This window comes from Sinohyriopsis cumingii, chromosome 2 (assembly GCF_028554795.1).
Source record: "Sinohyriopsis cumingii isolate HCF-2022 chromosome 2, ASM2855479v2, whole genome shotgun sequence".
Classification (NCBI taxonomy): domain Eukaryota; kingdom Metazoa; phylum Mollusca; class Bivalvia; order Unionida; family Unionidae; genus Sinohyriopsis; species Sinohyriopsis cumingii.
Genome location: NC_142962.1, coordinates 82,455,890 through 82,469,246, shown reverse-complemented (window position 1 = coordinate 82,469,246; position 13,357 = coordinate 82,455,890). Strand labels below are relative to the sequence as shown.

The following is a 13,357-nucleotide window of genomic DNA, read 5'->3' as shown; positions in this document are numbered from 1 at the left end:
CTTATTGGTCAAAGACCATTGTATCAATGCAGAGGGAAATATTGGCCATAGACTACTGTATCAATGCTGAGGGTCTTATTGGCCAGAGACCATAGTATCATTACAGATGGTCTTATTATATGTAGACCATTGTATCAATGCAGAGAGTCTTATTGGTGAAAGATCATTGTATCAGTGTTGACGGTTTTATTGGCCATATATCATGGTATCAATGCAGTGTGCCTTATTATCCCTAGACCTTTGTATCAATGATGAGGGTCTTATTGGTCATAGACCATTGTATCAATGCAGAGGGTAGTATTGGCCATAGATTATTGTATCAATGCTGAAGGTCTTATTGGCCATATACCATTGTTTCAATGCAGAGGGTAGTATTGGTCTTAGACCATAGTATCATTGCAGATGGTCTTATTATCCATAGACCATTGTATCAATGTTGAGGGTCCTATTGGTCATAGACAATTGTATCAATGCAGAGGGTCTTATTGGTCATAGACCATAATATCATTGCAGATGGTCTTATTATCCATAGACCATTGTATCAATGCAGAGGGTCTTATTGGTCATAGACCATTGTATCAATGCAGAGGGTCTTATTGGTCATAGACCATTGTATCAATGCTGAGGGTCATATTATCCATAGACCACTGTATCAATGTAGTAGATCTTATTGGTCATAGACCATTGTATCAATGCAGAGGGTAGTATTGGCCATAGATTATTGTATCAATGCTGAGGGTCTTATTGACCATATACCACTGTATCAATGCAGAGGGTCTTATTGGTCTTAGACCATATTATCATTGCAGATGGTCTTATTATCCATAGACCATTGTATCAATGCTGACGGTCCTATTGGTCACAGACCATTGTATTAATGCAGAGGGTCTTATTGGTCATAGACCATAATATCATTGCAGATGGTTTCATTATCCATAGGCCATTGTATCTATGCAGAGGGTCTTACTGGTCATAGACCATTATATCAATGCAGAGGGTAGTATTGGCCATAGACTATTGTATCAATGTTGAGGGTCTTATTGGCCATAGACTATTGTATCAATGCAGAGGGTCTTATTATCCATAGACCGTACTGGTCATAGTATCAATGCCAAGAGTCTCATGAGCCATAGACCTTAATATGTTGAACAACTTTGATATAAAGTGTATTGTTTGTTGTACCAATGAGATTTGATAACAAGTTTTTCTGCGTAAAAATGAGGTTTTTGATGATGGTAATGATTTACAAAAGTCACCACACCAACATTTTCAGGGAAGCTTAAAAAAAGATGATTGCTTAATAAAAAATATAATTGTTAAAAATATATATTTCTGACAAATAATAAGAAATATGATAAAAATTGCACAGCTTCATGCAATGGATGGGAATTTTCAGATATTTAAAACATCCATTGAGTAAAGCTCCATGATTCCTATATTAGTAGAACTCTCCACACCTTACTTATTAAGACAGTTAATCTGCTAGAACACTTCATTGGATAAATAATAGTTAAGAAAAAAACAAACATGACCCATTATTATAAAAACTCTGATCTACCATTGCATGATGCACCAGTCAATCAGGGTCTGTGTTGTTTGTTCTACTCATTACTCCTAGCAAACTGCAGAAACATAGATATGGGTGTATGCAGCTTGCAGTTGGACTCAGTTATTAGCAAATATTTATGGTAACCATATATGGCAACTGAGCAATTAAAACTTGGGATCACAAATAATTCAGATGGTTTCTCTTGGGAAAGTTCAGAGTTGTAGTTTTATTTTTGCTGACAATACCTGTTTGAAAAATGACTACTGACAAATTGTCTTTTAAATGTATTTTTTCAGGATATTTCTTAATAATATTAACATGACTAATGCAATCCCAGATCTTTAAAGCTCATAGACTTTTGAGTTGTGAAAAAAGAAAGGGAAAAAAATAGCTTTTTATTTATATCAGCAATTATTTTCTTTAAATATTTTTTATAATTATGGATTTTTGATTTAAATATTGGTACAGGTAGTATTTTTTTTAATTACTTTCTTTTGAGTCAAGAATTTGTATGATAGAAATTTTGTAAGTTTACCTGAGTTACACAGAAATTCCCAAACTGCATGACTGGGAAGGAGAAACCAAATTTCTTATGGTAGAAGATGGATTGATGGGTAGTGGGTGGGAATTTGGGTAGATTGCTGGATAAATGGGTATGTGGATGCCATAATAAGTTAGAATTTTGTTTACAAGAAAACGGTTTGAAATCACTACATGTTTTCATCACCTGATTTGATATTTATCACTCTATTTACAGGTAGAAAAGATATAACTTTTTTGTTGTAATGAACTTTTATACTCTTGATATATTTAACCCAATATTTGACTATTTTTGCTGTATGTGAATGGATTCAAGAGGAAGTTGCTTAGCTTCTGGATTATGAGGCTGTATTAATTAATTAACATATCCATCACTCTACTCCACTGGTGTCTCTCACTAAACTAAAGCAGGCTGAACCAAGCTCCTCTATTCAACCAGCTTGAAACTTCAGTCTCTACAGCCATCTGTTCCTATTGATTCCTCCACTTCAGTTTAACCATCACTGTAGTATGTAATACACTGTCACTGCTACTTGGTGTGAAAATTGTTCTCTGCACCATTCTTCCATTGGAGTGTTCAGATCGACTGAGAAGTTCCTCATCAGCAGATTTGACATGTACATGATACATGGATAAATTCACTATCTTGAGTCCAAGTAAGTTCTGAAAGTCAAATTTTATTCATGAAAGTTTACTTTTTTCTATTCTTTTTTATTTTGGGAGATTACTTAAAAGACAAAGAGTTGAATTTCTTTTTATTTGAGATTTATTTCTACTCAATCAGTATATATGCCAATGTTATGTGGATTTAGGATTTAAGGAAATGATCTAGATATAATAACACTGCATGAAGATAATATTTTTATAAAATTATTTGCATATTTATGAATTATATTATAAATGTATTCATTTTATTTACCAGTAGAAAATGTAAAAACATATTGCCAATAGAGTGATAGACTGCAAAGGAAGCTTTGTAAGTTTCCAATGCCTGTCAAGTTTGCCTGTGTTACTGAAGACATTTTTAAGTACCATAAATACTTGTGTGTTAGTTGAGTCCAACTGCAAACAACACAGACCTTCATCAGCCATTGCATAATGCACCAGTAAATCATGGTCTATTTTGTTTATTCTGCTGATTACTCCTAACAAGATACATAGACCCAGATCTGCCAATGCATTTTATGACAGCAGATCAGAGTCTGAAAAGTTTACTTTGGACTGGACTTATAAGTGAATATGGATAACATTAATTGGCCTGGGTGACTGTAATTATGAATTCAGCTTTTTCTTTAAGATGGGCATAAGTGTTTTAAATGAACATAACAGATTTCTCACAGAAAGAATTTCAGGACTAACTGTTAGATGTTGAAATGGAAGTCCAATCTATACAAAACTTGAGACTGTTTTTGAACTGAGAGTTTAGAACCAAAGACTGAATTTCAGAAAACAATTAATGCAGAGAGCTCAGTGTTTGCCCAAGTTTTATAAATAAAAACTAACCTTTCTAGAAGGTATAATGATGTATTATTTAAGTTCTAAGCATATTACTGTTTTGAGTTTGGAAAAATTTTATTCCATGCTTTAATGAGAAAATCTCATCTGAAATGTTTTGTCTTTTATGTGAGAAGAGAAGACTTACAAGAATTGCTGTTATTTCAGATATAGCTGAAAATACAGCCATACTATATTAAATCTACCTGATAAGAGCCTTGCTTTATCAAAGAGGATAGGCTTGAGGATTTCCCTCACATGTGTGAAACTCATCAACTTTTTTTCAGTATTAAATAATAATAATAATGAGGACTTTGTATAGTGCCTAATCTTTAGAAGCTCTAAGCACTTTGCAACAATAGATAGCACCTATAACATGAAAAACATACATAATGATATGATTGCAAAAAACAAACACCATGAAATTAGATAACATAAAAAACATGCTGAAAATATTTAAGGTAGAAACATTATTAGGTCTTTAAGTTAAAATGGTTTTTACATGTTACATTTCCAAACTGAAGGAAGATTTGCATACTTTCCACCTTATTTACCTCTTACAGAAATCCTGATATTGTCTGAAGTATATTATGACTCTATGGCCTTAAACTTATTAACAGAAAAGAGCAAAAGCCAACACGTTTTGTTAAATTCAACAAAAAAATTTCCTTGAATACAAAGTGAAAATATAAAAATGTCTTATAGTATTGTGAATTAAATCCCAAATAGTCACAAAAGGTCTATCACAAGTACAAATATATAGAGTTCCTACTGAATTCCAGTGGTGCTCTGATCGTGGTACTCTAAGTATGATCTGAGCAGCTGTGTTTTGAACTTTTTGAAGTTTCTGGAGTAGATATTGAGATGAACCAGACAGAATTTAGTTACAATAGTCCAGTCTTGAAGTACTAATGAACACACAAGTGTTTTAGTGGCATCAGCTTCATTTGCGAACTGAGCTGATGCGTCTCAGCTCAAGATATGCAGCCTTGCATATGTTCATGACATGTTGGTGCAATGTGAGAGTACTAACCAGAGTAACACCTAGGTTTCATACTGATTGTGTGAATTTAATGTTGGAGTTGCTGATATTTATTGTTTGAGGTAAAGGATGTGAATGAGAAAGTCTTTGTGTTGTGATCAGAATGGCCTCAGTTTTATCATCATTCATCTGCAGCTTGTTACATGTCATCCATGATTTCACATCAGAAATGCACATCTCTACACCTTGGATGGTAGCATCAACTTCAGTTGGGTGGCTAGATTTGTATATTTGGGTGTCATCAGCGTACAATTGGTGAGACACTGGAGATGATCTATGACACTTGAGAGTGGCTCAGTGTATAGAATGAAGTGAACAGGTCCAACAACAGACCACAGACCCCTGTGGAACACCACAACATAGATTAACTGGGCTGGAGTGTGTTCCATTTGCAGACACAATTTGTGTCCTGTTGACCAAGTAGGACTTGAACCACAGTAAGGCTGTATCATGAATGCCAAATACATGCTGGAGATGGTGAAGTAATATATCATGGTCTATTGTGTCAAATGCTGCAGACAAATCAAGGAGGGTGAGGACTGTAATCTTTCCACTATCCAATGCAGAGAGAATGTCATCAACTACTTTTAGAAGAGTAGTTTCAGTACTGTAAGGGTGATATGCAGATTGTACATTGCTAAAAAGACTGTTTAAATTTAGATGAGATACAAGCTGGGATAGAACAACCTTTTCTAAGATTTTTTTATATGAATGGGAGATTAGAAAACTGGGTGGTAGTTCTTTAAATCGTTATGGTCTAGTGTTGGTTTCTTCAGCAGAGGCTTTACAATGGCAGTTTTGAAAAATGATGGAATTTCCCGGATGAGAGAGAGGTATTAATAACACTGGTCAACAGTGAAATCATTACTGACTTGAAAAGGCCCTAATCTGTAGTATTTTGGTGTGCCGAACACGAATATAACCGTGAAAAATTTGTATTGGCTCTCGTTTTGAAGATATTCATATACCTCATTTTCTATGTTTCACTGTGTAAATTTCTCCAGTAGGACTGCAGCAACATCCGGAATAATGATGTAACATTGCATAATACCATCATGCTCACATCATCCACAGTTGATTGCATCATTTTCTGATGCAATGCAATACTAATGCCATGCGGCTGCTGAAGTAAGTTGACGTCAGCAGTGTACTATACATGTGTAGGCCTATTATACTAATGCCAGGCGGCTGCTGAAGCTGACGTAAGCAGTGTACTATATAAAGCCCAATCAGATAGGTTCAGCATTTAAAATATTTTAGACGTTGTGCGAGACAGTTCAAGCTACTGTTACATAAAACTTATTATTTTATCCATTTACGTACAATAAAGAACAGTAATGCCTCGAAAGTGTGTTAATACCGCGGACAATTTTTGCTATATTTGTGGGGAAGTGACATTTGCCAACCAGAAGAAAAGTATCAATTCTCAAGTGAAGAAGGCATATCATCTTTACTTCGGATGCAAGGTTGGTGACCAAGACAAGCCTTGGGCTCCGCATATATGCTGTGCTACATGTACAACACAGCTTTCACAGTGGTTGAATTGCAAAAGGTCATCAATGCCGTTTGCAGTCCCAATGGTGTGGAGAGAGCCAAGCAACCACCTAAATGACTGTTACTTCTGCTTGGTTCCTCCTCTTTCCGGCGGAATAACGAAGCGAAAGAAGTCGAGAATAGTCTACCCAAACATTCCGTCTGCATTGAGACCAGTTCCACATGGTGAGGGACTTCCTATTCCAGAACCTCCAGCAGAATATTCTCTTGATTCATCTGACGAAGACAAAGGTGAGTCGACCTGTTCTTCTCCTGGTCCATCAGCATGCAGTGATCCAGATTTTCACTGTGGTGCATCATCAACCCCAGACAGAATAACACAGGAAGAACTAAATGACCTGATTCGTGATTTGGACTTATCAAAGAACAAGGCAGAATTGCTAGGATCAAGACTCCAACAATGGAATCTTCTAGAAGAAGATGTCACAATTACTGCATATCGAAAGCGCCACCAGCAATTGGAGCCTTTCTTCAGAAAGGAAAGTAATCTGATATTCTGTTCCGATATTGAGGGCCTCATGAATGCTTTAAAAATCACTCATGACCCACAAGAATGGAGACTATTTGTGGACTCTTCGAAACTGAGTCTCAAGGCTGTGCTTTTGCACAATGGAAACATTCTTCCATCTATTCCAGTAGCGTATGCTGTCCACATGAAAGAGACATACGATAACTTAAGGCAGCTACTGAATTCCATTGAGTATAACAAGTACAGCTGGCACCTCTGTGGTGATTTGAAGGTAGTTGCCCTTTTAATGGGACTGCAGCAAGGATATACAAAATACATGTGTTTCTTATGCGAGTGGGATAGCCGAGCAAGGGAAATGCACTACATGAGGAAGGAATGGACTCACAGGCAGAATGTAGCCATTGGAGAGAAGAATATCCAACACCCAGCTCTGGTTGAGGCTCAGAAAATCTTGCTACCACCCCTTCACATCAAACTAGGTTTGATGAAGAACTTCGTGAAAGCCATTGACCGTACTTTGCCAGCATTCCGATACCTGCATGAAAAATTCCCTCGACTCAGCGAAGCAAAGATTAAAGAGGGAGTTTTTGTGGGTCCTCAGATTCGAGAGCTTTTCAAAGATGACCGGTTCAACAACTTGCTGGAAGGTGACGCGAAACAAGCATGGAATGCTTTTCGCCTAGTTTCTACAAACTTCCTCGGAAATGTTAGGGCAGAAAACTATAAGGAACTAGTAGAAGACATGTTGATGAAGTATAAGAAACTTGGCTGCAATATGTCTCTAAAGATTCACTTCCTTCATTCCCATTTGGATTTCTTTCCTAGCAACTGTGGTATTGTTAGTGATGAACACGGCGAACGTTTTCATCAAGATATCGCAACAATGGAACAAAGATACCAGGGAAAATGGTCCACTACAAAGCTGGCTGACTACTGCTGGACACTCCTCAGAGATGCTCCCGAACAGCTGTACAAGAGACAGGCGAAGAAATCTAAGATGTAGTCAATGACTTGATTTTTTATAGGTAGGCTATTACAGTTGACCTTTTACTATTGGAATGCATTTCGTTATGTAAACATTAATTTCTTGCAGATTACAAAAAAACTAGAGCCAATTTTGCAATTTGACTGTCATATTCGTGTTCAGCACATAAAAATTGATAAGAATTGACTAATTTTATTTCAGTAACATGACTTTTGTAAAAATTTGTTGTCCAGTGTAACATCGGTTAGTGAAGGCAATACTGGATCTAAGCACTCAAGCAGCAGTGATGTTGGAATTGAATCAAGTTCACATGACTCTGGTGCACTCTTCATCAGGATTGTACATACGAAATCCATAGAGACAGGTTCAAATGCTCCTAATGGTTGCCACTCAGATTCTGTATCCCAACTGTATGGTGACGATGAGTCAATTGAAATTGTGGTGTCAAGCTTATCTCTAATGGTTTGTACTTTGTCATTAAAGAAATTTACAAACATGTCTGGAAGGTCGACTGGAGAGAAGGTAGTTGGAAGTGGTGTAGATTTGTTCCTTGACATTAGCTTATTAGTAATCTCAGAGAGCTCTTTGCAGCTGGAACTTTCCATGATCTTAGTACTGTAGTGGGTTGATTTCACTGCATGGACTTTATTTGTGACATTCTTCTTAGCGGCTTCATAGATTTGCTTATGAATAGTGAGTCTGGTGGAAAGTCAAAGCCCCTCAGCTTTACGGCAGTCTCTTTTAGCAGTGCGAAGCTGGTCCCTAACACTGCTATACCATGAAGAACACTTTTGAATTGATACCCTGCACTTGGTAGCTGGGGCATGTTTGTCGAGCAATGAACGCAGGCAGTTATCGAGTTGTTCTGCGGTAGGAGGTAAGCAAGTTGTTAGGCTTTGCTTGGATGTCATGCATTAGTTTGGTTCTATTTATCATATGGAGGTTTCTCTTAGTAGCAGATAAAGGTGGAGGGTTAGGGACTGATACGTCAAGATGGCATATAATGCAGAGGTGGTTGGATGCAAGTTCATGGGATACCAGGGAGGACCGTAGAATGTTATCATCAGGTCTATGAAGAATCCAGTCTAAAATGTGACCATGTTTATGGGTGGGTTGATTTAATCCAAGAAGTATTAATGAACACTTTGTATTTCAAGTGAATAATTTAAATAAATAAATCCTCCAAAATTGAAAACTGAATGCAACAATAAGGCTGGTTTGACTTCGGTTGTTTAGGTAAGAATGAGTAATTTGAAGTAAATAAAATGAATATAAAAATCTACAAAACAATAACAGAACAATGATGATGGTAATCTTGATTTCTATAATATTCTAAGTTGTCAACAAGATCAGGAATTTCCAAGTGAAAAACTAATGTCTTAAGCTCAGATACAAGTAAACATGTTTGCCTCCACTAAAAATGATCTGAATGTTTAATCTATAATCTACAAAAGTATTAGTTATGTATTATGTTGTTTACAAAATAAATGCCACTAGTCAGGAAGGCCCTTAATCTGATTACTGATAAAAGTCAGTCACATAATATAGATATGGATAATGTATATCATGGAGAAAAGACATCACACACATACAAATTAAATATACATAAGAAGTATCATCAATATAGTGTACCAAAGCTCTGTATAAGAATGTAATAAATTGGGTATTTGGTTTCCGATTTGGAAACGGCTGTGTTTTTGTTTAATTTGATGGAGTATTTTGTGAAACTGCACAACACTATCTTATACTACCAAGCTGAATGCCAATCATCAAGATGTTAACCATGCCTTTTGAATGCCTCATCACTTGGATTTTTCTGTCAGGTGGTGAAATAACCTCAGAAGTAGTTGTAGGAATGCACATCAATTTGTGTATTTTGTGATTAACTTTTAGAGGAGTGCAGCACATGTTATAGCAGCAAAGGCTGTGATTGATTCAAATGTGACTTTGACTCATTTCACTGCCATATTTTTCCATGTCAGCAAATGTAGTTCAGTTCTCAATGGCAACAAATTACATCTGAAATTTCATTATCAACTTGATGGAAAAGACCAAGAATGTTTTGATTGACAGCATAGTGAATAGTGACTAAGTCTAGTTCAGGATGTATTTGATTATTTGACTCAATTTGAGTGTTCTCAGACTTGGATCAAGTACAATGTACTATCATTTCAGTTGTGAATGTAACACCTGAAAATTGAGCTGAAATAGGTTATATTGATCAAACATTCCATCATAGAATATGGACTTTTCTTCTTGCATGAATAATACACTAACAGCTTTAGACTAAATATTTAAATTAAAATTGTTTTGCATGACTGGAATTTTTTTCTTCTTAAGTACACTGCTTATCGCAAGTGTTGATGAGCAATGTCAGTTTGATTGTGAATGTTTTGAACAGTTTTGTGAAACTACAGCCTTGCTTTCTCTGCAGACTCAGGTCATATATATATATATTATATACAAGGCCATTATGACTCCAACCAATCATTTTTTAACTGATCACATCTATGCAGTGACCCCATCAGCTTTTTGTTACAGCGTAAGCTTCAATTTTTTTGTCCATATAAAAAATAATGTTTAAGCTAAAACTTAATTAAATTAAAAATAATTGACAATTAGCTGGTAAGACTGCATTAGTCCGACAGTAAGCCCACTCTTTACTTGATGATACATTTATCAGGCTGAGCCTATAGTAATGTACATGGTCTAATTCATGCATTGGTCAGTGGCTCCTAAAATTGGGCATAATTGCTTAAAATTGGAAAGAAAATTGTTCCACTCCACTGTTCTTGTGCATTTATGTGCCACTTAGTAAAATTTTACTCTAATTATGTATCAAAATACCATTTTCTTTTCAGATAGTATGTATCCTTTTAGTTCCTGCATAAAGTATACAAACATGGATTCTCAATCTATGACATGTAATAAAGTTTTTATTTATAGTGTCTTATAAACCAAGGCAGCTATTTATTATATCAACTGAGAATTTTCAAAGACCTGGTCACTTGAATTGTGTTCTGTTTCACATACATGTTTCAGTTTGTACAGAGATGACATAAACACCAGATGTAGTATAGTAAGTAAAATAAGAACTTGTTTTATTGTCTCTTGGAATTCTAATTTAAGCAGTTTAGTAGCTTAACAGCTGTGTCAAAAGTTTATATAATGTGTGCGTAAATAATTGGAGGATGTTTTATGTAATTTTACAAATAATGCTTTCTCCCTCTACCTTCCTCTCTCCCCAATATAAAATGGCTATACTGACCATGTCTTATAATTTACAGATGAGAAAATTATATTATAATTTATTTTTAAAATGTTTTTTTACAATAGATAAAAATAGATTTTCACAACTAAAGATAATTTCTGATGTAGAATGCTGGTTTTATGGTGGCAGTCAAGAATGTTTAAAATGCCATACAATTTTATGTTATTCATTCAGGTTTTGAGCTCTACTTGTGGGAGACCAGAAGAGCTTAAGGGGATGCCATGTAATGTATGTCCATCCATTAGCACAAATTATTTATTGCCAATCCTCCTAAACTATTTGATGGATTGCCATGAAACTTTACACACACATTTATTCCATGGTCTAGTTGGTTCTAAATGAAAATTGTTCAACACAGACTGCCAATATGGCCACAAAAGTGGCCATCTTGAATATATTATCATTTCTCCTCTTGAATATGGGGTTTTCAATAAAAGTCATCTTGAGATGTCTATTTGATCCTAATGAAAATGGTAACAATAATCATATTGACATGTGGTTTTCACTGGAAGACTTATGATGTCTAGTTGGTCCTAATGAAAACAGTACTAATGACCATATCAATATATGGTTTTTACTGAAAGACTTACAATGTCTAGTTGATCCTAATGAAAATATGTTATCAATGATCATATCGACATACAGTTTTCAGTGAAAGATTTATTATGTCTAATTGGTCTCAATGAAAATGGTATCAATGATCATATTGATATAGGGTTTTCACTGAAAGACCTCTTATGACGTCTACTTGGTTCTAAATAAAAATGGTGCTGATTAATGGTACCCATCTTGAAAACATTGTATCACTATTTCTATTGAATGGATCCGATGTGGTATAATTATGAAGCTGTCATTAAAATTCCTCTCAATGTATGTATTTGGTACTAAAGGAAAATTATGCTGGTATGTGACCTCCCAAAATTTTAAAAATCTTGCAATAGTCTCCTAATAGGATAACAATACTAACTTTTTAAAAAATAATAAGAAATCAACAACAAAAGACTTCTTTTTTGCAAAGTGTAGTTATTCCTAGATTAAAAGTATGCCTACCTAAGCTCCAAAATGGCTGCCTTGATAGCCATCCTGAAAATCCTTATAAAGCTCTAAAACATTTTGTAGTTGAGCAGTGTAGAACAGAACAGTTTAGAAATTCTTTCTTTGTAAAAACAATTGTGGACTGGAATCATCTGAGTGACAGTGCTGTGTACATGCAATCAGTGGAGAGCTTCAAGGCAGCTCTTAAACAATACCACTAACTTTCTAGCTGGCTCTCTCTTCCAGTGCAAATTTATGCCATAACTGGCCCTGCACTGTACACACTCAGATTTATGCCATAACTAGCCCTGCACTGTACACATTCAGATTTATGCCATAACTGGCCCTGCACTGTACACACTCATATTTATGCCATAACTGGACCTGCACTGTACACATTCAGTTTCAGATGTAAGGTGTTACTTCATTAGAAAGCTACTTTTGAGGCAAGGGCATTGGGTCTGAGGCTATGGGTTAGCTATAGCAGCAAAACTCATTTTAGAAAATTATCCCATGTCCTCCAAGAAGCTCCCAAAAACAACTAAAATTCTGTGGAATGCTGTATCTCACCTGCTCTGCCACAGCATAATCCACAAATCTTGCAAAATCACCAGGGCCAGTAAAAAGGTCACTATGACCTTCTATTGCCAATGGTGAGAAATATTATTTTAGGTCATTTATCTATCAGAATCATATTAAATTCATGTGAAAAAGCATAAGATAAATTGAGCTAAATGCAAAAAGTGCATAATCACTGGAGTGTCAAACACTGATTGCTGTGACCTGCTTTTTGCCTGTGATGAGCAGCACCCTTAATGAGTTACCTGGCAGGTATCATGACTGTTCATAAAAAAATTTGAGTTCAGTGCAAACACTTAGATGCCTAAACCAGTAACAATGATGACACAGTTGGAAAAGTGATCTCTGGGTTACACCTATGCTTTACAAGCACAACAAAGACATAATTTTGATGCCTCTGTAGGAGTGACAAAAACCTGAAGAAGCCATCATCATGTTAGAATTGTTATGGAACAATATTGGCACCCATCTTTAGAGTTTGTACAAGTATTTTTAGGAAGCCTACAGGAACAGTTGGCCATCACATTTGAATTCTTGGCTATTATGCTCTTATGTAAGCATTCTGAATTTATGTATAGTGGAACCTGCTATACCACAGACCTTGCCATAAAGGACAGTGTTTATGGTTCCCTTTTCTTTAACATCATATCATTTGTATCCATGTATAAAGATGCACCTGCCCATAATGGATACATTTATTTGGTCTTCTGAATGCCTTTTTTTATAGAACTTTCAGTGCATAATTTAGGTGCTGTTAATATTTGCAATAGTTCATGTATTCCAGGTCAAATCTATAAGGAGTCCACTTTTGTTATTTTAACCAGATAAGCTTTACAGAT

The 13,357-nt window shown here is 35.6% G+C and overlaps 1 protein-coding gene across 2 annotated transcripts in view; it reads left to right on the top strand.

The window, feature by feature from the left end:
- Positions 1-2,425: 2,425 nt before the first annotated feature.
- Positions 2,426-13,357, top strand: part of LOC149805283 (melatonin receptor type 1A-like) — a 116,601-nt gene continuing 105,669 nt past the window's right edge. For both annotated transcript variants that reach the window (XM_089949156.1, XM_089949164.1), the window contains exon 1: positions 2,426-2,745. Coding sequence is in view for 1 of the 2 variants with exons in the window: in XM_089949164.1 (XP_089805290.1) it covers positions 2,718-2,745 (28 nt within the window). In the remaining variant the exon portion in view is untranslated. The remainder of the gene's footprint in view (positions 2,746-13,357) is intronic.